This window comes from Sus scrofa, chromosome 13, assembly GCF_054392235.1.
Source record: "Sus scrofa isolate SSC_HxYL_T2T_F1_AM1 chromosome 13, Sscrofa_HxYL_maternal_Yorkshire_Landrace_v2.0, whole genome shotgun sequence".
Classification (NCBI taxonomy): Eukaryota; Metazoa; Chordata; class Mammalia; order Artiodactyla; family Suidae; genus Sus; species Sus scrofa.
In genome coordinates, this window is record NC_139395.1 from 91,890,468 (window position 1) to 91,915,367 (window position 24,900).

General features: G+C 38.0%; 3 protein-coding genes across 6 annotated transcripts in view; 2 read left to right on the forward strand and 1 right to left on the reverse strand.

The window, feature by feature from the left end:
- The window catches only part of PPP2R3A (protein phosphatase 2 regulatory subunit B''alpha), a 200,844-nt gene extending 196,015 nt beyond the window's left edge, over positions 1-4,829 (forward strand). For all 3 annotated transcript variants that reach the window (XM_021069482.2, XM_021069483.2, XM_021069486.2), the window contains one exon: positions 2,235-4,829. In XM_021069482.2, the coding sequence (XP_020925141.2) occupies positions 2,235-2,361 (127 nt within the window). In that variant the 3' untranslated portion in view covers positions 2,362-4,829. The remainder of the gene's footprint in view (positions 1-2,234) is intronic.
- The window catches only part of IL20RB (interleukin 20 receptor subunit beta), a 991,209-nt gene that overhangs the window by 156,349 nt on the left and 809,960 nt on the right, over positions 1-24,900 (forward strand). The gene's annotated exons all lie outside the window — the stretch shown is intronic.
- MSL2 (MSL complex subunit 2) overlaps positions 5,716-24,900 on the reverse strand; it is a 33,849-nt gene continuing 14,664 nt past the window's right edge. Inside the window, exons 2-3 of one of the 2 annotated variants that reach the window (XM_021069488.2) lie at positions 9,722-9,889; positions 5,716-9,609 (exon numbers count right to left, since the gene is read on the reverse strand). In XM_021069488.2, coding sequence (XP_020925147.1) covers positions 8,018-9,529 — 1,512 coding nt within the window. In that variant the 5' untranslated portion in view covers positions 9,530-9,609; positions 9,722-9,889 and the 3' untranslated portion in view covers positions 5,716-8,017. The remainder of the gene's footprint in view (positions 9,610-9,721; positions 9,890-24,900) is intronic. The other variant, XM_001927762.8, reaches the window with a different exon arrangement.

Here is a 24,900-nt window from a genome sequence, read left to right on the forward strand (position 1 = left end):
CAGCTTATGGTGCTATTCACTGAAATAAGAACCAGGGATGTGGAAAGGATGAGTCCAGGTTCATATGCTGCCGTAGTGGAAGAGCCACACAGTAGACAGCTGAATACATGGCAATCTCCAGCTTCAAAAGAGGCTAAGGCTGGACATGTATATTTAGAAACCATAGATGAACAAGTGGTGGATAAAGCCATGAGAAAGGCCCATTGTTCAGAGAAGTGAAGAATGAGAAGACCTTAGTTCAGAACCCTGACACTGACACTGAAAGGGCAAGAGTTAGAGCAGGGTTTCTCAACAACAGCATCAACATTTTAAGTTGGGTAAATTCTGTTGTTGAGTCATCGCCTGGCACATTGTAGGATGTATGGCAATATCCCTGAACTCTATCCACTAGATGCCAATAGGTCTACTCAGTTATGACAGTCAAATATGTCTCCAGGCACTGCCAGATGTCCCCTGGAGTGGGGGAATCACCCTCAGGTAACTACTTATTTAGTTTAAGAGGAAGTCACCAGGACACTGACAAGAGGTTCTGAATGAGCTCCCTCAATCCGTTAAGATTCCTCCAAAGTCTCTGTGTATGTTACTATTCTTGGTGCCTTGAAACCACAAAAGAAACGCAGGTGAAAATCCACTACATCCAACCCACAGGACATTGGAATATTTTTAGGTATCAGACTGTATCAAATCCATTGCTAGAAATCCCATCTCTGTATGAGGCTACAATGGGAAAAAATACATTCTTTTGTAAAAAAAAAAAAAAAAAATTTCACAAATTACATAGAAAAACTGTGACCCTGCCCTACAGTATAGGATTAGGTGTCACTATCCTGCATCAGAAAGCCCCAGCACTCCTCCATCATGAGAATAGTAACATTTTCCAGGACTTTATAGGCCCTCCCATCTAATCTCCATTCAACCTTTGTAAGGGGTAGAAACTGCTATTCATTGAGGAAACCAGTGCAGAGGGGTTAAGTTACATGCCCAAAGTTATATTAAGTGACCAAACTGAGATTAGAGACTCCAAAGTCCACGCTCTAAGGCTAAACCACGTAACCGCTGTTCCAGATGGCCTCCATTAGGCTACAAGCTCCGTGAGGAAGGGGCTGGTCCAGTCTTTTTCACCACTCTATTCCTAGCATTTGGCTCATGCTTAGCAACAGGAGCTCAAATATTTACCGAATGAGTCTCAGTACAGACTTAACGCTTTCCAAATCTGCATTGAGAGCTCACAAACAGCTATGTTAGGTCACCAAGAGGAAGATGTCTTCCATTCTGACAGGAAATAGGCAGCTACAGTGTCTGATAATGCATTTCCAGAGTTAACTTTTGAGAGTTTTTTCCCTCAGAAATGGAGGTTCTGCCATCAACCCTGCTTTGCTTCCATTAAAACAAAATTACTCTTATCGCTTCCTTATCCAACATATACCAGTTACACTGAGGCCTCAAAAGAGAGAGTGGAACAGAAATATGGGATATTTTTGCAAAATAACAGTTGTAAATAATTTCTGATTGGATCGTAAACTAGTACTCAGGACCAAGTTTTTCAAACATCAGATAGGCTTTTTAATAAAAATTTAACATTATCTACCCTCTATGAATAGGTGCCACCTACTGGGTATCTGTCTCAGTATATTTTTCGTCACTAGCCAGTCTTGGGGGGGAGGGGTACTGTATGCAAAGTTTCTGGGCCAGGATTAGAATCCACACAACAGCAGCAACCAGAGCCACAGCAGTGACAACAATGGATCCTTAACCTGCTGCACCACAAAGGAACTCAGTACCTTTTTGATAAAAGGATTCTATATCCAGAAATTTCTGTACAGATGAAGCAGCCATCATTCCCATGAGATAAAATATCCCTAAAGAGGCAGACTCTCTGCATGGAAGCCATTTCGATGAAAGCATTCATGGACCCTCATACCAGACCTCATAACCCCCTAACAGAAAGCATCATCCATAAAGCTCTCATCCCACCAAAGCCCCTAGAAAAAGCTTGTTACAGCACATTTTCACCATATCCTAACATGAACTTGTACTTGAAGGAACAGGAAGAATGTGTTATCTGTTCTACAGCACTGTCTCTTCCAGGGTGGCTCAGTTGTTTATAGCTGCCATTTAGCAGCTCAGGGTACTTTTGCAGGGTGGTCTTCAATCGCTACATTTACCATACTGACTTCTACCCAAACATTAAAAATTTAAGAAATCAGTAACTCACTTTCACCTTGTGCTTTCAGCTCCTTTGAAGATTATGAAACAGAGGACCCTGCCTCTCCCTCTGAAACTGGAAACAAAGGCAATAAAATCGTAACATCAAGCCTTTCAGAGAAATGTGGAAAGCTTCAGTCAGTAGATGAAGAATAGCTGCCATGTCCACATGAAAGGGAGACAAGTAATTTAATGTTTTTTTGTGAAGAAATGCCCTAGTTTGCATATTGCTTTTTAATGGCTTTGATTTCTACAAGTGTGTATCTGCACTAGGAACTTTTAAATGTTTTTGAGCAATAGCTCTGGATACACATACCCAATCTGGGACTCCTACAACTTGCCTCAAATCTCTTACAGAGCTTTTCCTCAGAAGCAGATATATACATCACCTTCCAAAGTCTGTGAATCAGCACTCTTCACCCCTGAATGTACCAAGGATCTATTGGGGAAAGTGCCAAGCCACAGTTCTCTGCACAAAAGCAGGAGTTGCCTCTGTTGTCCAGCTTCCGTGAGGCCCATCAGGGCTCCTATGGAGCTCAGAAGAAAACTGTCACTTGAGTCAAAAAATTCTTGAACTTGAAAAGGCAGTCGGGGCCTCCAGAACTGAATTAGCCCTGGTAATAAAAGCACTGCCAAAACATCTCAGAGATTTTAAATTATATGCGTACTGGAGTTCAAAGATCTTGAACTTTCTTGGTAATTTCACAATGACCTGCCAAAACTGCTAGTCACTTTACATCCTCAGGTATTGTAACCACTGGGCTTTCCAGCCTTGCTAGCAAGCCCTAAATAATCCCTCTCCATGCAGTGGATCTTGTATAAAATCTGAAGAAAAATTTAATTGAAGATAAGTAGGGAATCTGACTCATACTTGGAAAATGTTTCCCTTTAACTCATCTAACATTTGTAGAGAATTATTGAATGACTTATTAATCTCCAAATTAGTTTATGTCCCATCTATACTGCCTATCAGAAGGCCTACTTGAAGACTTACTTATATATGAAAATTCTTATTAGACATATTCCTTTCACCACAGGCCAATAGTAAACACCTCAATCCAAACATTATTTCTTACTTCATGTTGAAAAGAAACTATTCCAAATACTGCATCCACTATCAGGATTTATTACAAAGATAGATGATGCCACCTATAAAAAGAAAAGCGATTTCAATTTCATGTTTACTATAGTGGCAGATGTGGTCACTACAGAATACTACATTTTTCAGCAAGCCACAATGCAGCCAAATCCCTCAATATCTTTGAAGATAAAATTGAAGTATTGTAACAGATGGAAATTTCTGATGATACATGTAAAAGAAACCCCCAGAAAGCCTTTTAATATCCATCTCTGTCAAAGTTATCAAGTTTTCCTATGAATTTTTTTTGTCTCAACCACAAAGCCCTGAATGTCAGAATAGCTCCCCTTCCACCCCACACTGGTTCCCTTTGCTGGTGTGAAGGCCAAACTTTGAAATAAACCTTGGGCTAAAGCAAAAAAGTGGAGAGAAGGAGAATTTAGGAAATGCACCATCAACTAATAGAGGTATTAACAGATTTAGCAATTCCTGTCAGTATCCTCCCAGTTTATTTTACCTTCATGATCAGAACTGATCTTCCACTTAACCGTTACAGAAAGCAATAAGTACTAAAACCTAAGTTTCTAACAATTCACAAAGAAATAGCGTAGAAGTGACTAAATTTTTAGGAAAGTACATACAATAACCTAAACACATTGGTAAATTATTAAAAGTATTTATGTGGTACATTAAATTGACTATCTCATCCAACTTTTACCAGGGAACAAAAGCAATTTTAAATTTTCAGATAAAAATACTAAAAAGGTAATTTTTTTAGAAGCCAGATATGATTTAAAAGTTTTATTAGCCATATGATCTAAACTACTGCTAATAAAAGAGTCAGTGTAGAAAAATTAACTATATCTAAGACTCAACAAAATTGTTTTCCAATATATATCCGGTTGTTTTTTTTTTTTTTTTTACTACATAGCTGTACTTCACCTTGTTTCTCCTTACTGAGTTAAGTCCTTGCTTTCACTTTTGTCACTATTTGGTTTCAAAAGTCTGTAATTATAAAAGTACAGCTACCAATACCATTCCATTTAAGATAGGGCTTTCAATTTAGGTTACCCAAATTATCACATTTTCAGACATAACATGTTTCACTGTACCCCTTCTTAGAACTGAATGTTAAGAGATGTGAATTCTGAGGAACTGAGATAGTACATATTTGACTTTCTGGTAAAGATCAAGTGGGATATAATCATTATGGCCCAAATGGAAATTTCAAGTTATAATATCCCAGGCTTCTTGATAAACATTGAAGGTTATCATCTTAATGCTAGTCAATGAAAAATGACTTTCATGGCAAAACAGTTTAATTGCCAAGGTAATTAATAAAATTGTGTATTTTCCCTGCATCTTATCTAAGTCATTGTGTACTGTTCAAAGTGTTTATAAAATTCTAGATTGATCAAATGAACTAAGTCATTTGCTCAACTTTTGGAAATGTTATGGTGTGTTTGGGTGGAGAAGCCTGCATGATTTAACTTTTTTCGTTTTTCCCTTTTTGCAGAACTAAATAAAGACAAGTGTCAAATATGAATCAAGTTCACTAAGATAATCACTACACACTTTGGTTTTAATCACACTTGCAATCCACTTTTATGTTTGAAAGAGCAGTGTTGTAAACAAGCTTGATTTTCAAGACAGTAACTCTTTGAACCCTGGGAAAGCTTTATAAACAAAGATCTAGAAAAATATCACCTCATATTGAGAAGTGACTTCCTCTGGGGATAGGAATTTGGGAATTAGGGTTTGGAAATGAGAGGCTCCCAGGGATCAAAGGAGACTTTAACCTTGTATATAATATATTCTTTTAAAAGAATGTGTAATGATTATTTGGACACCTAAAAGTTTTTTTTAAAGAAGGAAGAAAAAAATACCATCTACACATTAGAATTCTGATACTATAATTTGAACTCAAAGCATTTTATATTTGTTGCCCATGATATGAGAAAGGAAAATTTTTTTTATCTGTTGTAAAACTTTTACTTTTCTTCCGCAAGTTCGCCATATAGTTGTTTTAAGAAATTCTTTATCCTAGGATTGTATTATATACCCTACTTAAGACACAAAGACCTATGGAAAACTAATCAAAAAGATAAACTGTTCTAAAACTTCTGTCATCTAAGGTGAAAGATCAATGGGTCATTTATATTAATTATAAGAACTCAAAAGAACAGGATGTGTCATGTTAAATGCTGTTATTGTTCTGATGATTTCAAATCCTGTGAAGTAAATCCAGTTACTTCAGTAATTATTTTTTAATCATCCTTTGTGAGCCACTGGTCAGCATTCCTAAAATAACTCATGGTATAAAGAAAAACAATGTAAAAATCAAGGCAGTGTAATTAATTATTCTTACCCAAATGTATGTAACATCGGCCATTCAGAGCATGCTATCCCAAACTCCTCAGTATTCTACAACATAGAATTAGAAAACTAACATTTATTGATAGATTTAAGGTGTAATACAGGTTTCCAAAAGTGTGGCAGTGAGAATACCAGCATAAAAAAGAGAAACTTGTGCTAAAAACAACCTGAATTCATCATTGGCAATATTACATAACAATCAAGGCCCTCACATACTAATGATTTCCACTTCTGTCTATATTGCCAACCTCCCATGCATCAAAAAACACAAAACTAAGATTATCAAACTTGGGAAGCAATAAAGTACTCTAGGAATTTTAAGATCATAATATTAGGAAAGTTTGGGACATTTGCAAAATATATCCTGATCATCCATGTGTACAATCTCATTTCTAGTCATTTTTGCAGTGATCATTAGTGATTAAAGAACAGATTTACAAGTTTATATATAGCAGGGCATCTGGGTCCAACACAAAACTGTTACAAATTTTAGGCAAATACATGTTTCATAAGACACTGCTAACACTTAGAGGAATTAAATAAAATTCCAAAACTTAGAAAGCAAATAAAGACAAGACAACTAAGAAGCATTTTCCACCATTTACTCTTGTTATCAAAAATAGTTCAACTCTTCTTGCAAAACAAAAACAAAATAGTACATACTGGACACATACATCACATTTTTCTTCCTATGGCTTTAGCCCACCCCCACCCCACCAAAAGAGACAAAGGAAAAAAAAAAAAAAAAAAAAAAGCCCAACAACAACAACAAAAAACAACTCTACCTGACCACATTCACAGAAAATGACACCAGGATACACTACAAAACAGAAGGAGGTGTCATCTGCTCTGTGTCCAAAGATTTCTTCTCCATATCTTGTACTAGGTGAGTAACCATCATTGAACATGCTGTGTGCCAAATCAAAACATAACTTCAACATATGTCCTATCTCAGGAGAGATGGTGAACGTAGTAGAAACTGAAAATTTTCCAGCAGTATTTTTCTTAAAATAAGCACTGTCAAAGCAGCAATTCTTCTTTTAAATCATAAGGTCATTTCTTTACAAACTAGTCAGTCCTTGTTTTATTTGGGCTGTGCTCTTGCAAACAACTGACTAGATTTCCCTTCAACAGAATGTTTGTGACTCACTTGTCTTCCCCATAAAAATTACAGAGAAGTGCATTTAAACTGAAACATAGTTTGTGCTTTACATGCAAAAGAGTATTCTAAAGAAAATCCTCCTAGCTTCAAACCTACCTAAATGCACAGGCTTCATAAAAAGGCATTTTTACTAAGCCTCTGAAGAAGCCTCCACAACTAATAGCACCCTAAAAAAGAAAAAAGAAAGAAAAAAAAAAAAAGCATATTCAAAATAAAGTCTGTGGCAAACTATTAGAGGAAACAAAAAAATCATTTTGAAGTGGTCAGTGGCAATAGGTATAATGCATAAATCTGGTTAAGTTCTGGAGCATTATTTCAAAATTAAATAAATCCCAATTTCTAAATAAAATATTTTAATAATTTTTTTAAAATTCTGTCACATACTATAGTACAAATTCAATTACCTTCAGAATTTAACTGCTCTTCTCCACTTCATTTATCTAATTAGAACATTGCTCAAAGTGAAGAAAGGATTTAAGAGTTCTTTTTCCCTAGAAATGAGTCAGACAACTGAAAATGGGGATCAACTCAGAGTTTTGTGGCATAAACACCTGAACATCTGCAATCTGACAAATTTTCAGTTCACTTTTAAAAGATTTCTTCAACATTCTAATGAGGGGCAAATTTTCTTTCATAATACTGCTGATTTAAGAACTGCTACATACACCAGTAGCCAATTTTCATGATCAGAAATGGTATTATGTCAGCATAAAGGTTGAGCTGGACACATCAGCTTTTCAACAGGAGAAACATCAATGGCATCTGAAGGAAGCACTGTGTCTCCTGAACAAACTAATGGCTACTCTTCCACAAAATATGAGCACAATCTTTATGGACTGACTAGATACCACTTCCTTACATTTAATCATAAACTTTGATTATGCACAAAGCATGACCATAAACAATGAGGTTAATGTTATTTTCCTTGCCAAAGTTCATTTTGTATAAATCAGTTGCATCAGCATTTGTTCTCAAACTATGAGGTTCTGTAAGAACTAAGGACATATAGTTGTAGGGTTACTCCTCCATTATCTGCAAACTATTTCCCCGACACTAACACATATAACTTAGCAATGAAAACACTTGATACAAGTGATCTATATGCAGGAGCTCCGGCAAGTTAAACCAACAAAACCATAGCTGCCGTAAAACTGTAGCTATTTCCCTACCAGGGGTAGGTTTAAAGACCCACTGATTTAACAGTCGAATCTCATGTCTATAGCTTCATCCAAACTTTTATCGTCATGTGTACTGGCAGCTAAAAACGTCGTTACTGGGGACCCTGTGACATTAATTACACTGGTGCTGGTACTAGCGTTGCGTACAGCAATGCTAGTCACATTAATGCCCAACGTGAGCCTGGTCTGCTCCAAGGCCTTTTCTGGCACAGCAAATGCCTCCAGCTTCTTCTCCCCATTGGCCATATAGGAGTTTTGGCAGCCACGACATATACAATCTAAGCAGGCTTTGCGGTTAGAGTAGCAAGGGCAGCGTTGGCCGCGGCATGTAAGAACACTTGGATTTTGAGTAGCACGCCCACATTTACACCCTTTCTTTTCCTGGGGTTTTTTATACACAGTCTTGGTAGGACTTCCTGGCATAAAATGATGACTAGGAATCTTTTCCTTTACTGTTTTGTCTTTTTTAAGAATACCTGGCTTGGTTTTAGAGTGAGATTTCTTGGATCCATGTTCATGACTCTTTTTCATGCTTTTAGTAGATAAAAGTACAGTTTTGCTGATTTTGGGTGTTGTGCCTCCATTGGGAACAGTTGCTATAGGTTGAAGAGAAATCTTGCTCTCCCGCTTCACTGTCACAGGAGCAGATGCCCCCAACGTTGGGCCTCGGATAATGGTAGAAATTGGAAGTGGCTGAACTTTCTCACTGTCGCTTTCTGATCTGGATCGTTTTCTATTCAATTTTGCTACTTTCGGAGTTGCTGCTGTACATGATAACCCATGAAGTGCAGGACTGGTGGACATAAAAACATTATGGCTAAGAGACTGGGAAGAAAGCTGCAGAAAAGGTCCATTGGATACAGTGGCTTCCAAGTTAGGCTGCAAATTAGGGCAACAAACTTCTGTATTTGAAACAGTTTCTAAGCTTCGGAGTACTTCCTCAACACTCAGTAATAGGGAGTCACCAGGTTTTATATCTTCACTGAAACTACAGATATCAATGCCTGTGGAGCATAAGTCAGTGGCTACCGTATCACAGACTGGTGGCAAACTGTCAGACAGGTCCTCAGTTTTTATGTCAACAGTGTTACATACATCAATTGTATTTGAATGTTCAGGTGAAGGAATATTTATACCAAATCTATCTATTGAAAGCCCATTATAAGGAGGCAAACCATTGATAACAGAACTGCCAATAGCAATGCTGAGGGTACTTTCAGATATTGGAGATAAACTAGCTTGAGGATCAGTTGTGGGTTCTGAGGTCGAAGGTAAAGGGGAATGTGTCAAACACAAAGTAAAGGATGAATCTGAGGGTTTTTCCGTCTCCTCACAAAACAATGATCCATCATTAAGCAAAGCCAAAATATCAGAAGAACAGTCAACTGCTTCTATTATATCCCGTGCCAATGTAGTCTGTGTTATATATTCGCAGAGCTTTTTGTAGCAGTTCACTAGGATGCTTAACTGCTTGTTTTCCTCAAACTGCTCATAGTCTTTGCACCAGCTACATGAAGGTTTCATCATCATTTTCTTGCCTTTACAACTTTTGCAGACATAGTGTTGGCAGGTGGAGTTGGTGGGTGCAATAGGATCTTGTAGCAAATGTCCTAAGAGGGAAAAAGGAAGAAAGCAAAGATTTTAATAAAATAAATTGATAATTTCATATATTGAAGTTGAGATTATAAGTAATCTATTAAAGTTAAGATGGATTAAACTCACCAGACCAGATAACAAAACATGAATCTACAGGAAACAGAAAAATACTCAATAGCTCAATTCACTTCCATGCCATGTTCCCCATTCCTTTATCTCAGAATCTTCCTCAGTCTGTGTTTCTCCCCCAAAACAGTATGTTCTGGTCCACCTTCTTATTCTCTTCTCCAAAGGCTATAAAGAGGTGGAGATCAGTCACCAAAAGCACAAACTAGGCTTAAAACCCTTGGGACCTCAACTTAACACAACATGGTAATGCTACAACATATTGAACAATATCACACTGATTGTTTATTTTGTTTCAGACACTGGGAAAAAGGCATGAGCAAGAGAGATTTAGTCCCTGCCCCATTAAATATCATTTGAGGACATTAACCAATAAGTACAAAGGCATCATCACAGAAAAAAGTAGAATTCCAGGCCATTTTACTGTACATACTAATCATAAACTAAGACCAAAATGTAGTTACGATGAAAAAGAACTATGTTCATTTATTACAAGAAAAAAGGAAATACTACCAAACTCAAATTCTTTTACAGAAAATCAAAATACGGTTTGACAATGGAAGAATTATTTTTAAATGTAGTAAAAGAAAGGAAAAACAAAACGAAAACCTAAAAACTATATCCAATCTCCTGGGATAGACCATGAAGGAAAATATAAGAAAAGGAATGAACGAATGACTGCACAGCTGAAAATTGGCACAATATTGTAAACTACACTTTAATAAGAAAAAATTAGTATTTTTTTTAAAAACCCAAGACATAATACTGAGCTCAAATTCTTCTAACATAATACAAAATTACCATGGTCACAAACCACAAGTATCCCAAGTATAGCAATACAGTATAAAATTTAATGTGATCCCGACTCAATATAACTCCTAAATTATAAACAATCTATATATACAACTTAGAAAGGGGGAAACAATTAGATCCAGTCCCTATCTCCATCCTTACTCCCCAAAGGAGCAACTGCTCCTTGGTTCCCAATGCAGGACAAATAGTAATTAACTCAAAACAGCACATTTTCTCATATACGTTACATAATGTAAGACTCTAGCATGGGAAAGAAGGTATTTCTGGTTATAGCTGGTGAAATCAGCAAACCTGCTCCCTTAAAAACAACTGTAAACCTAAATTTTTTTTGACAAGTAATTTTCACAGCCAAAGACATAAAATCCTCTGAGAAACATGTAAATATGAAAAACTGCTAAATTTCATGTAAGGACAGTGGGAATCTGTGGTCTGTTCCAAGGCTGTCCAATTTTCCCCTAGTACCCTACTTCATGACTGTTACCCTGTGAGGACCAGAAGCTGCCATGATAGAAGGGGATTCATTCCATTTAGTACAGAAGATGATGCATAAGCCTAGAAGCATTATTACCGGAAGTGATTTCTCAGAAGCTAGCCATTTGGGAGGACAAATAGCTCAGTTCACACAGGCTCAGGTTAGACAGAGACACCCATACAAGATGGCAATTTTCCCCAAACTCAATGTAATGCCAGCTGTGGTACAGGCTGGCAACTGTAGCTCCAATTCAACCCCTAGCCTGGGAACTTCCATATGCCACAGATGGGGCTCTAAAAAGACAAAAGACAAAAAATAAATAAAAATTAAACGAAGGATTTGAATATACACTTCAAAGTAAATATATGAATATTTAATGATCACATTAAAAATATGCCCAAATAGTTATTAAGGAAAGTAAAACTATAGTATACTGCTATACACCTATTACATTAGTATGGATAAATTCAAAATGACAGATAATACAAAAAGCTGGCAAAAATGTGAAGAAATTGGAACCTTTCTATACTACTGGTGAGAAGGTAAAACAGTAAATCACACTGGGAAACAGTTTAGTAGTTTCTGGGGGTTTTTTTGGCCACACAGCATCTGGGAGTTCCCAGGGCAGGGATCAAACCCGTGCCACAGCAGCAACAATGCTGGATCCTTAACCCTTTGAGCCGCCAGGGAACTCTTGTTTCTTTAAAAGTTAAACATACACTTACCATACAAACCAGCAATTCTAACCCCCGAAGCCTACTCAAAGACAAATGAAAATATATATCCATATAAAGAGATGTATGTGAATATGCATAGCAGCAATATTCATAGTAGACAAAAACAGTCCAAATATCCATCAACTAGTGAATACACAAAGTACAAATTCATACGAAAGAGTACTGTTCAGCAATTAAAAGAACTAACAGTACATGTGCCACATCACGATGAACTTCAAAATCATGTTAAGTGAAAAAAGCCAGATGCAAAAGAGCACATTACTATATTATCACATTTACATAAAATGTCTAGAAATGACAGAAAAGCAGAAATAGTGGTTGCTTACAACTGGGGGCAGGAGCAGGGGTTAACTGTAAATGGGCACACTGGAACTTTTGAGGGGTGATTAAAATGTTCTAACAGCATATTGTAATGATGATTGTACAACTCTAAAAAAAAAAAAAGAAAAGAAAACCACTTTAAGACAAGGCCCCAGTAGTTGTGGAATCCAACCTTCTTTCTACCCAATGCAGAAATTCCTTCAAGGACCCCTGACTTAATCCAAGGAAAGGTACAGGAGATAAACACACACACACACACACACACACACACACACACACACACACACACACACACACACACACACACACACACACACACACACACACACACACACGGGGTTGGGGGGGTGTACATCTTAAAAGGACAACATGTAAGGTTAAAAAAAAAATACATTACTTGAAGTTCCCGTCATGGCGCAGTGGTTAACAAATCCGACTGGGAACCATGAGGTTGCAGGTTCGATCCCTGGCCTTGCTCAGTGGGTTAAGGATCCGGCGTTGCCGTGAGCTGTGTGGTGTAGGTTGCAGACACAGCTCGGATCCCGTGTTGCTGTGGTCCTGGCGTAGGCCAGTGGCTACAGCTCCGATTGGACCTCTAGCCTGGAAACCTCCATATGCTGCAAGAGCGGCCCAAGAAATGGCAAAAGGACAGAAAAAAAAAAAAAAACTACCTATTAGGAAGGAGAAACTGAACAAAGTGACCAGGGTTATAGGACTAGACTATTTGTTTTGTAGCTTTTGACTTTTAAACCATGTAAATATATTTTACATAATTATATGACAAAACTAAAAAACTTAAAGGAAATGCCTACATTATCAAAAGCAAAACCAAGTAACTGTAATTCTTACCAAATGATGGTATAATCATTCAGAGATTAACTATTTCAAAGGACTTTAAGACAGAATATTCACTCTAAATTCTACATCCTTCTTTCACTTTATTTATTTATTTATTTTTATTTGTTTTTTTTTTTGTCTTTTTTGCTATTTCTTGGGCCACTCCCGCGGCATATGGAGGTTCCCAGGCTAGGGGTCGAATCGGAGCTGTAGCCACCGGCCTACGCCAGAGCCACAGCAACACGGGATCCGAGCCTCGTCTGCAACCTACACCACAGCTCACGGCAACGCCGGATCCTTAACCCACTGAGCAAGGGCAGGGACCGAACCGGCAACCTCATGGTTCCTAGTCGGATTCGTTAACCACTGCGCCATGAGGGGAACTCCCTTCTTTCACTTTTAGAAATCACTTTTTTTTTTTCTGGAAGTTTCCATTGTGGCGCAGTGGAAATGAACCCAACTAGTATCCATGAGGAAGCAGGTTCAATCCCTGGCCTCGCTCAGTGGGTTAAGGATCCAGCATTTCTGTGAGCTGTGGTGTAGGTCACAGATGTGGCTGAGATCTGGCACTGGCATGGCTGTGGCCAGCAGCTATAGCTCTGATTCGACCCCTAGCCTGGGAACCTCCATATGCCACAGGTGCAGCCCTAAGAAGCAAAAAAAGGAAGGAAAGAAAGAAGGAAGGAATCACATGTTTGGTGGCAATGCTGATAGTTTCTTTTATAAAGTGCTGATGTCTAGTTGAGGGATAAAGTAAATGTTGATGTCCTTGAGAATGCGGATTTTTTTTTTTTTTTCAGTAGGACGAAGGAAGAAAGTTATAAGATACAAAAGTTAAGGCGTTCCCACTGCAACCCAGTGGGTTAGGAATCCAACTTCAGTGCTCAGATCACTGCAGAAACACAGGTTTGATCCCCAGCTCGGCAGAGTCGGTTAAAGGATCCAGCATTGTCATAGTTGTGGCATACGTCACAACCGCACATCAGATTCAATCCCTGGCCAGGAACTTCCATATGCCACCAGAGCAGTCATAAAAATTTAAAAAAAGAAAAAAAAAAAAAGAATTACAAAGAAGCCTAAGTTTAAGAGAGAGACTCACAGGACCAAAATAAATAAGCAAATTATAACTAGGTCTCAAACCAGCTTGCCGCTTTCTCTGTACAAGAGATGGAAACAACTCCTTAGCCTAAGCAAACAACAAAGACACCATTAATCCTGGCAACATCTTCTAGATACATAACTGATCCCAAATTTGAACAAAGCAACTGTTAATTTACTTGCTTCAGAATATCATTGGTAAAAGTGGACTATACTATAAATGTTATGCTGACATGCTGACTATCAGTAAACTATGTCCTTAACCACTCCTGAAACGAAGTCTTTTGATTCTCCTTTTTAACAGTGACGGTCAGTGTTTAACCCCCAACAAATATTTTGACCAGATGACTGGGGGGACATTTAAAGGGTACAGAGAGCGAACACAAGAAGAAATAAAACTGACAATGGCTAAAATGCATAGCAAAACTTGTTAATGACTAAAATGTGATCCTGTGAACACTGGACCTAGCAATAACAATGACCATAAAATAAAACCTACAATGGTAAAAGCTATAACAGCTTAAAAGCTGACAGGGACAAATTAGATGTAAAAAATTACAAAGAAACTTAAGTTAAATCCTCATTCCAGAGTTTATGGAAAAGAAATGTCCCAATGAAAATAATTTCAGTAAAGTGAAAACTGATAAAAATAGAAAATGGTTTAAGGAATTAAATGACTTCAATGCCTTAATTTTGGCATTTGACAAGAAAAGCATCATATAATTCTAACAAATACCATAGGCACAAAAAGAGCATTTGTCAGAATCAAAACATTCTGTATTTACCACCACTCCTCCAGAATTCCTTCTCCTAGTTATGCTTCTGTTACAGCAACAAAGAATGCCTAATCAAAAACCTCAGATTAATGCAAGTAATTTTATATAAGCCTTATTTGTTGTTGATAACACTTGAAGATCAAGGAAAATTAGCCAAGTCTCATATGACCATCCTGATGCTACTATCAGAAAGCAAAAAATGCACACAAGGCAAGTCATGGTTAATGATTAAAAACCATCTTACTACTTCTCCAAGAAGCATTCTTGGAAATTAGAATATTAAATAGTCAAGGAATTCATTAAAAACACTCAAATCCAATAATACTTAGATATGTAAAAGTATCTGGAAAGGGAAAAAAAATCAGTATAGAACTCCACAGCTATAAGATATGTGGTATCCTACAAAAGACAGCGGTTTTCTGCGTTTGTTGATAATGCCAGCAACATGAAACAGAAGAGGTATCATAAAAGATACATTTCAACATACTAACTCAATAAAACATGCTTTCCTTCACAGCCTAAATTTGGTTCCCAACAAATATCTGACTAGTATCTGTAAGAATGCAGGTTTGATTCCTGGCCTTGCTCAGTGGGTTAAGGATCCAGAATTGCCACAAGCTATGGTGTAAGCACAATTCGAACCCTAGCCCAGGAACGCCCATAAACCACAGGTGAGCCCTATTAAGGGCAAAAAAAAAAAAAAAAAAAAAAAAAAATTTAAAGTGGCAAGACAAAACTAGGAAAACAATAAAAGTGACAAAATTTCACTTGCTGAAGTAGAATTATATTCAATGAGATTTTTCTTAAAGTCATTAAGAAACAAAAAACAGTACTAACTGGTTATATTAAAATACTCAAAAAAGTGGAATTCTTAAATAGATGTTTTCCTATGTTCACTTAATTTTATCACTATTGAATTACTACTGAATAAGATAATAAACTTTTCACAAGCCAGTCCTTTGCAAATAGCTTAGATAACTTTATTGACCACCTAAATATACCTATAGTCACAGAGACACAAAGAAATACAGAAAAAAAAAGAGGGGGGCCGTTTTATTAACAGCAAAAACAATTCTGTTGCCAGCCAAACCACATTACTTTGAAACTCTTGGATCCAAGACAAGATGGTAAATTAAGCAATGACAAAACAGTTTACTGAATGATGACAAGTGGCACCACTTGGTCTTGGAAAGACACTCTCAAATGCTGCAGATATAAAATCTTAAAATATTTTGTTTAGAAATGCAGTCTTGGATTCTGATAGGCAAATCTTTCCTGTACCATAATGACAAGACTTTTTTTTTTTTTTTTACAGACTCAGTCTAACCAAATTTGTTTCAAATATGCTTCCATTCTCTACAGTATGACCAAAAAAGAAAAAAAAAAAAAATCTTGTCCAAAATTTAAATTTTCTTTGGAAAAGTTAATAAAAAGTGTGAGCTTGATCTCAAAGGTCAGTGATGGGCAATAGGGCTTTAATTTACAAAAGGTAATAAAAATGAGACAGCAGAAACACAAGCAGTAAATGACTAGGGGGCAGGAGGCCAATTAAATGCCAAGATCTTTGTTCAACATGTTTGAGAAGGTATCTCTCTTTTTGTTCCATTCCAAAACATGTCTTAATAATGAATTTTTTTTCTGTGTTTGGGCACTACACAAATTAATCATTCTCTCTCATTATATTATTACATAACTCTTTCAACATTTACTTGAATAAACATGAAAAACTGGTAATGTTAAATCTTTTAAAGTTTAGCAGATCTGGTACAAATCAAAAGAAATTTTAAAGTACATCAGGGTTGGAAGTCAGGTACCTAGGCACTCAAACTCCGGAGAGAGATTAGTGTCCTGAAAATTTATCAGGCGAGGAAGGAAAAGGCAGAAGAACAAATTAGACTGGGATGTATCACAACAAAGGCCTCAGATGATCCCCAAAGGGAACTCTTCAAGGTTGTCCTAAGGTGTCCTAAAGCCACCAGGTCTTTAACGGAGGTTACTCCAAGGAAGGGGATGTGATCTGTGGTGAGTGGCTCTCTGCATCCAATGGCAATGCCCACGGAGGTCTTACAATCCTAGCAACACTCCCACTAAGAAAATGAAGTCCTTTATCCTTTAGCCTTGAGGTAGGCATTTGGGTAGTGCATATAATGCATCTACTATAATTAGTAATTCTTTAAATGTCCAAATACGATGAATTTTGAGTTAAAATATAATCATTATTATGTGCCTTTAAAAGTGACTAGCCCTCAGAGTTCCTGTCATGGCACAGCAGAAACGAATCCGAGTAGGAATGATGAGGTTTCGGGTTCAATCCCTGGCCTCGCTCAGTGGGTTAAGGATCTGGCATTGCCATGAGCTGTGATGTAGGTTGCAGGCATAGCTCGGATCCTGCGTGGCTGTGGCTGTGGTGTAGGCCAGCAGCTGTAGCTCCACTTGGACCACTAGCCTGGGAATCTCCATAAGCTGCAGGTGCGACCCTAAAAAGCCAAAAAAAAAAGAAAGAGAGAAAGAAAAAGTGACTAGCTCTCCATTTCCTAAAGCTATTTACTGACTAAAGTTCTTTCTAGCTCTAAGATTTTATGGCAAGATCTATATAGTAGTGTATCAGAAGTCTTGCATTTGAATATCATTAACTTTGAGGTGATATTTGGTGTATTAGAGTTCCATTTGGTATCCTGAAATTTTTTTATAAAAGTTACAAAATAATATCCAATTAAAGTTTGCATATTCCACTTCCTGTTTTTCATGATTTTAAATCTACATTTACATCTGAATTCAAATTTAAATATTCTCCCTCTTTCCCCACCTCTAATCTTAATCCACACTCACTCCCCCTCAACATACTGTCTTGGTTGAACCCTTATCATTTCTCACCCTGAATACTCCCAAGAGTTTTCTAGTTTTATCTTCCTGCCTTAACTTCACCTGCTCCCATAAGTTCCTCTTACACACTACCACTAAGTGATTTTTCTAAAACACAAGTCTGATGATTTTTTTTTTTGTCTTTTTGCCTTTTCTAGGGCTGCACCCGTGGCATATGGAGCTGCTTCCCAAGCTAGGGGTCAAATCGGAGCTGTAGCCACCAACCTACTCCAGGGCCACAGAAATGCAGGATTCAAGCCAAGTCTGCAATCTACACCACAGCTCACGGCAACACTAGATCCTTAACCCACTGAGCAAGACCAGGGATCAAACTCGCAACCTCATGGTTCCTACTCGGATTCGTTAACCACTGCGCCACAATGGGAACTCCGATCTTTCTTCTTTTTAAAGGCATAACTAAAAATTGTCAAAAAAATAAAAAAAGAGCCATACAACAAAACAAAAACCCATTTTCAAACAGCCTTTAAAACCCAAAGTCTTTGCAATGACATATAAGGCCTTTCAGAATCTACCCCTTACCAAAACTCCCCTTAAAATTTTACGATTAAGCTTTTGCTACAAACTCCATACTCCATTCTCAGCTACCACTGGCCATTCCAAAATAAGCAATGTTTGCTTACTCATTCCTCTGTGATTTGTTCTTCCTAGAATGTCCTTCTTCCTTCCTTGCATGGTTAACTATTCACTCTTTAAGAACTGACTCAAATACAACTACCAAGAGGAAAACTTCCTTAATTCCTGCCCCTCGGTTTGTTCAAAAAGCATTTTGCATATTCTGGTATTACAGCACTTATCACATTATATTGTCACCATTCACTGGGTCTCACTCACTCCAGGCCAGAAACATATTTATCTCTGTGCCATTAAACCAATGTTGGCACAAAAGCCAGCACCTAATAAATGTACAATGAATGAATCATTAAAAAGCACATTAGAGATCAACTTGTTCCATAGCCTCATTTTAACCAAGACGGACTTTCCTAAGATTACATAGCTAGTTACTGGCAATAAGAAAGAGAAGCTTAGTCTACTGATTCCCAACCTAGTTAGTATTCTTTCTACTTAACCAGCACCATTCCTACTTCTGCTATTAAGCTCATCACATCCACTAAGACAATTTTATCAAAAAGAATGATTACTGAAATTGGGCCCTAGCAGAATCAACTATTTGTTTTTTTGTTTGTTTGTTTTTTGTTTTTGTCTTTTTGCTATTTCTTTGGGCCGCTCCCGCGGCATATGGAGGTTCCCAAGCTAGGGGTCTAATCGGAGCTGTAGCCACCGGCCTACACCAGAGCCACAGCAACGCAGGATCCGAGCCGCATCTGCAACCTACACCACAGCTCACGGCAATGCCGGATCCTTAACCCACTGAGCAAGGGCAGGGACCGAACCCGCAACCTCATGGTTCCTAGTCGGATTCGTTAACCACTGCACCACGACGGGAACTCCCGACCTCAATTTTTAAACTTAAAATGTTTTAAGTGAACATATATGCTATATAAAGCATTGTACCTTCTCTGTAAAGAGAACCCAGCAAAAACGCTCAGCCTACATCCTCATCAAATGTTATATAGCTAACATTACTATAAAATAAGTAAATATGAACATATTAAACTCATGATTAGGATAAGCTGGTTTTCAGGATGTCACTTTAGACGGTATTACTTATTCATCTACAAAAGTGAGACTTTTTTCTAGTAGTAGCATTGAATTGGTGCTAATCACGGTATTACTTATTCATCTACAAAAGTGAGACTTTTTTCTAGTAGTAGCATTGAATTGGTGCTAATCAACCTAATATATACATATATCCTATTCTTCTTGTGTGAGAATAACTATACCAAATCTGAGTAATATTCATTTAGCCTAGATTTGATTTTCAACAGCAAAAGACTGCGAGAAGAGTTCCCACTGTGATGCAATGGGATCGGCAACATCTTAGGAAGCACTAGGATGCAGTTTCCATCCCCGGCCTGGCACAGCGGTTTAGGATCCAGCATTCCAACAGCTGCGGCTTAGGTCGCAACTATGGCTCAGATCTGATCCCTTGCCCAGAAGTTCCATATGCCACAGGGCAGCCAAATAAATAAATAAAGACTGGGAGAACATACTTCTACTGATGTCAAAAGTCTGACATAGGGCCTGAACGATAATTCTTCCACAATTCAAATCCACTGATCTAAACAGCCCCACTCTCTACCTTTTCCAAATGAAGAATTAATTGTTTAAGCTATCGTCATTTAAGAAAACAGCCCTCTTTCAATAATTTAAGCAAATAACTTCTGGGGACCAGCTATGGGCCAAGCACTGTGCATTTAACAAGGTGATACTTGGACCTTTTTTACATCACTGAATTGAAGCACGAAAATTAAATCCCCAAATTAAAGGTGTAAAGTATATTTTGAAACACTAGTTAGTAAGAGCTCTCCTAGATACATCAACACATGGGAATAATCTGGATTCAGCTAAGAACAAAAATGACAACACCATAAAAAGATCTTACGTATCACTGAGCAAATGGGCACAGATGAATTAACTGTTTTTGACATTTTAAACTGTTCTTTTTAAAGCTTGTTTTTAGGAGTTCCCGTCGTGGCGCAGTGGTTAACGAATCCGACTAGGAACCATGAGGTTGAGGGTTCGGTCCCTGCCCTTGCTCAGTGGGTTAACGATCCGGCGTTGCCGTGAGCTGTGGTGTAGGTTGCAGACGCGGCTCGGATCCCGCGTTGCTGTGGCTCTGGCGTAGGCCGGTGGCTACAGCTCCGATTCAACCCCTAGCCTGGGAACCTCCATATGCCGCGGGAGCGGCCCAAGAAATAGCAACAACAACAAAAAGACAAAAAAGACAAAAAAAAAAAAAAAAAAAGCTTGTTTTTTAGTCTTGCAAAACCTTTTCCCAATACAGTTTTGCAGACATATGTTAAAGTCTAAACCTCTTAAAAATCTTTTCATTAGGCAAAATTCATGTGTATAAGTGCTACAATAAAGAATAATAAGTTCAAGTCAAAGAGAAATGAATTTAAGATGAGTGAATCCTAAGAAGACAGCACCATTTTCCTCTTGGCAGAGCTTCCTAAACCCAGGTCTCTTTTTCTTCTTTAAACTTCCGATTGAGAAATTCCCTGGTGACTCGGTGGGTTAAGGATCTGGCACTGTCACTACTGTTAACTCTGGTTACTGCCCTGGCGGAGTTTTGATCCCTGGCCTAGGAATTTCTGCATGCCACAGGTGTGGCAAAAACAATGACAACAACAAAAAAAAGAGTTCCTGTTGTGGCTCAGCAGAAATGAATCTGACTGGTATCCATGAGGATGCAGGATCATTCCGTGGTCTTGCTCGGTGGGTTAAGGATCCGGCCTTGCCATGAGCTGTGGTGTAGGCAGCATATGTGGCTCAGATCCCGAGTTGCTGTGGTGTAGGCCAGCGGCTACAGCTCCGATTAGACTCCTAGCCTGGGAAACCTCCAAGTGTTTCAGCTGTGGCCCTAAAAAGACAAAAAAACAGAACAAAACAAAACAAAAATGGAGTTCCCATGGTGCCTCAGTGGTAACGAACGCAACTAGGATCCATGAGGATGCAGATTCGATCCCTGGCCTCAATCAGGGGGTTAAGGATCTGGGGCTGCCATAAGCTGTGAGGTGGGTTGCAGACGAAGCTTGGACCTGGTGCTGCTGTGGCTGTGGCATAAGCTGGCAACTGCAGCTCTGATTCCACCCCTAGCAGGGGAATTTCCACATGCCAAAGGTACAGCCCTCAAAAAACAAGAACAGAAAAATTTTAATGAAGCAGCACTTAGATTATGTTCCTTTAAACTTTCTCACAAGTTTATTTTAGTAGTAAACCAAAAGGCAAATACATGCCTCAAAAAATCAACAGGTCCAAACCACAGATTAAAATTTCAAGGAAATTATTAGTTCTCTAATTAAATATTCAAGCAGCTATGCCCTAAACCACCATTAGCCCCTGATCATCTAGATTCCACAGACCTGTAAACTTTTCTTTAAAGTATTTAACACAGGAGTCCCCGTCATGGCTCAGCAGTTAGCAAACCCGACTAGCATCCACAAGGATTCGGGTTCAATCCCTGGCCTCGCTCAGTGGGTTAAGGATCTGGTGTTGCTGTGAGCTGTGGCTCTGGTGTAGGCTGGCAGCTGCAGCTCCAATTGGACTGCTAGCCTGGGAACCTCCATATGCCTTGGATGCAGCCCTAAAAGTCAAAAAGACAAAATAAAGAAAGTACCTAACACAATAATTTCACAGTATGACAGAAAAATGTGTTTTAATTAAAAATAAAGGAATAATGAATGATATATATGCATTAGCCACTAAACATGGTGATACAGGGTAGGGTATTCTGATTGCTTGACCAAGCAATTTTTTAAAAGTTCGTTACATCACTTTAAATAACTAAGCATTACTATTATTGAGAAACCACTGACAGCTAAACATGTATGCCAGGGGAGTGTGGGGTGGAAAAATGACATAAAATCTGTGTTTCCAATTTGGAAAGGATTACATCTAGTCTGCTGAGAAATGAAAATCAACTGTTCAAATACTGCAATTTTAAAAGTATGAATGTTACTCAAGCCAAGCTGTTTACTGAACACCTGGGTTAAACTTCAGAGCTTCTTTACCTTTCATGTCTTTGGTCAACCTAAAACTATGAAAAATACTTCCTAAGACTCTTATGATGTCAATAGTTTATACAAGGTAAGCTTCAGCAGTCTACTACCTTTATAAACTGAAAAACCAAACACTCACCATAGATTAAATGGATGATATATAAACCACTCAGACCCACAACATATTCACAAACCAGGTCATGCCTCATTTCATAGTCTAGTAAGAATTAAAAGAGAATGCCAGACATCATTTATCTTAATAATTATGTAGGGGAGACTTTTATAAAGTGTTTTGTGGTTATAGAGCACTTTTATAATATTGTTATTTTCATATTTTAGCAAAGCCATGATGGTCTCTCATTAAATTATTACCAATAAGATAATACGGGCTAGTCAATTAGGCACAATTAAGTTGATTAATAGATGAACAACCAAACATTAATTGAATAAGTCAGTATAAAGCTAGATCCAAATTTCCCAAACTGGTATTCCATTGTACCAGAATGCATTAACAGGTTTGCTTTAATACCCTCTTGGAGAGTCATCCCAAAATACATTAGTGTCTTAAAACTGATTACTACCACTCAAGAAATTTGCTTAACATAGGTTACTTTTTTTTTTTTATTTTTACATCCACACCTAAGGCATATGGAAGTTCCCTGGGCTAGGTGGGAACTACAAAAAAATAAATGAAATAAAATAATAAAAACAGGCTAAAATTTAACATATTATGTAAGGATAAAACTGTAAATGTGACTTTGTATTTGGAATTCTTATATCTTTTACATATGTTTAAAAATTTTTTCAAAAAACAAAAAAACAAAAAAAAAAAAAAAGAAAGGCGTTCCCACTGTGGCTCAGTGGTTAACAAATCCAACTAGGAACGATGAGGCAACCCCAGGCCTTGCTCAGTGGGTTAAGGATCCGGCATTGCCATGAGCTGTGGTGTAGGTTGCAGACATGGCTCAGATCTGGCGTTACTGTGGCTCTGGCATAGACCAGCGGCAACAGCTCCGACTGGACCCCTAGCCTGGGAATCTCCATGTGCCACAGGAGCAGCCCTAGAAAAGGCAAAAAGACAAAAAACAAAACATTTTTTAAAATATTTTTGTGTTTTCTTACTAAATGATAAACTAAGGGTGGCTTTAGACTGGTATCTGCAAACACCTCAAATAACAAGTTTTTATTCTCTAAAAATAAAAGGCCGTGCTGCGTAACATACTTTCAGTTAACAATGCTTTTTTGAATAATTATCTACACCTTGTTAATATACAGAATTCTTTTTCCATGGCCACACCCAGAGCATAAGGAAATTCCTGGACGAGGATTGGATCCAAGTCTCAGCTGTAAACCTACATGGCAGATGTGGCAACACCGAATCCTTTAACCCACTGTGCCAGACTCGGGATAGATCCCATACCTCCATAGTGACCCAAGCCGCTACAGCTGGATTCTTAACCCACTATGCCACAACAGGAACTCTGATATACAAAATGTTAATAGAAGACAAAGACAATCTACAAAAGGGGTAATAATAACTATGAACTAGATATTCAGAATCATTAGTGGTTTTTCTGGCCACTCCTGGTTTTTCCAGGCCAGGAACTGAACCCAAGGCCACTGCAGTGACAATGCACTGGGCCACAAGGGAACTCCTAGAATTCTTAGTGTTTTATGCTCCTTGATGCCTAGTATTTCAACAGAAACTTAATTTTCTTAATGTTTCTTGCTCTAGTGAAAGAACTGAAACTATAGGACTAAGAGTTAACAAAATACATAACTAAGCATTAAAACAATTGAAAATTCTCATGGGCAGATAGAAAGATTTGGCAGAATTAACTGGTCTGGCACACAATTTGGCCAAATATTCATTTGACATCTCATACTGCCTCATTTTAAAGGAACAAAAATAAATTTTCTCTTCTATATATAACAGAAACCTTTTACTATATGAACACTGTGGAACACCTTCTTAAACTTGACTTACTAACAATGATTTGGGAAAATTGTTTTATAAGTCTGTAGTGGTAAGCTTCAGTGATTTGTTTATAACTGCATCCAGTTCAATGTTTATTTATTTATTTATTTATTGTCTTTTTAGGGCCATAGCTATGGCATATGGAGGTTCCCAGACTACGGGTCTAATCGGAGCTACAGCTACTGCCCTACACCAGAGCCACAGCAACGTGGGATCCAAGCCAAGTACACAACCTACACCACAGCTCACAGCAACACCGGATCTTTAACCCACTTAGCGGGGCCAAGGATGGAACCTGCAACCTCATGGTTCCTAGTCGGATTCGTTTCCGCTGCACCACTACGGGAACTCCCAGTTCAATATTTTGAAATCAAAACCTGAGTGAGATGAAAACATTGAAGGCATCTTTCAACGTTCCCACAGCTTTTAGGAACAGATCTAAGTTCTCTGGTTATTATAGCATTGTCCAGTAGAATGTTTGTGTGATGGTAGAAATGTTTTATATCTGCAATGTCCAATTAGATAGCTATATCCACAAGTAGCTATCAAGCACTTAAGATGTAGCTAACTTGGAGTTTCCTGTCGTGGCTCAGTGGGTTAAGAACCCAACATAGTGTCTGTGAGTGTGTGGGTTCGATTCCT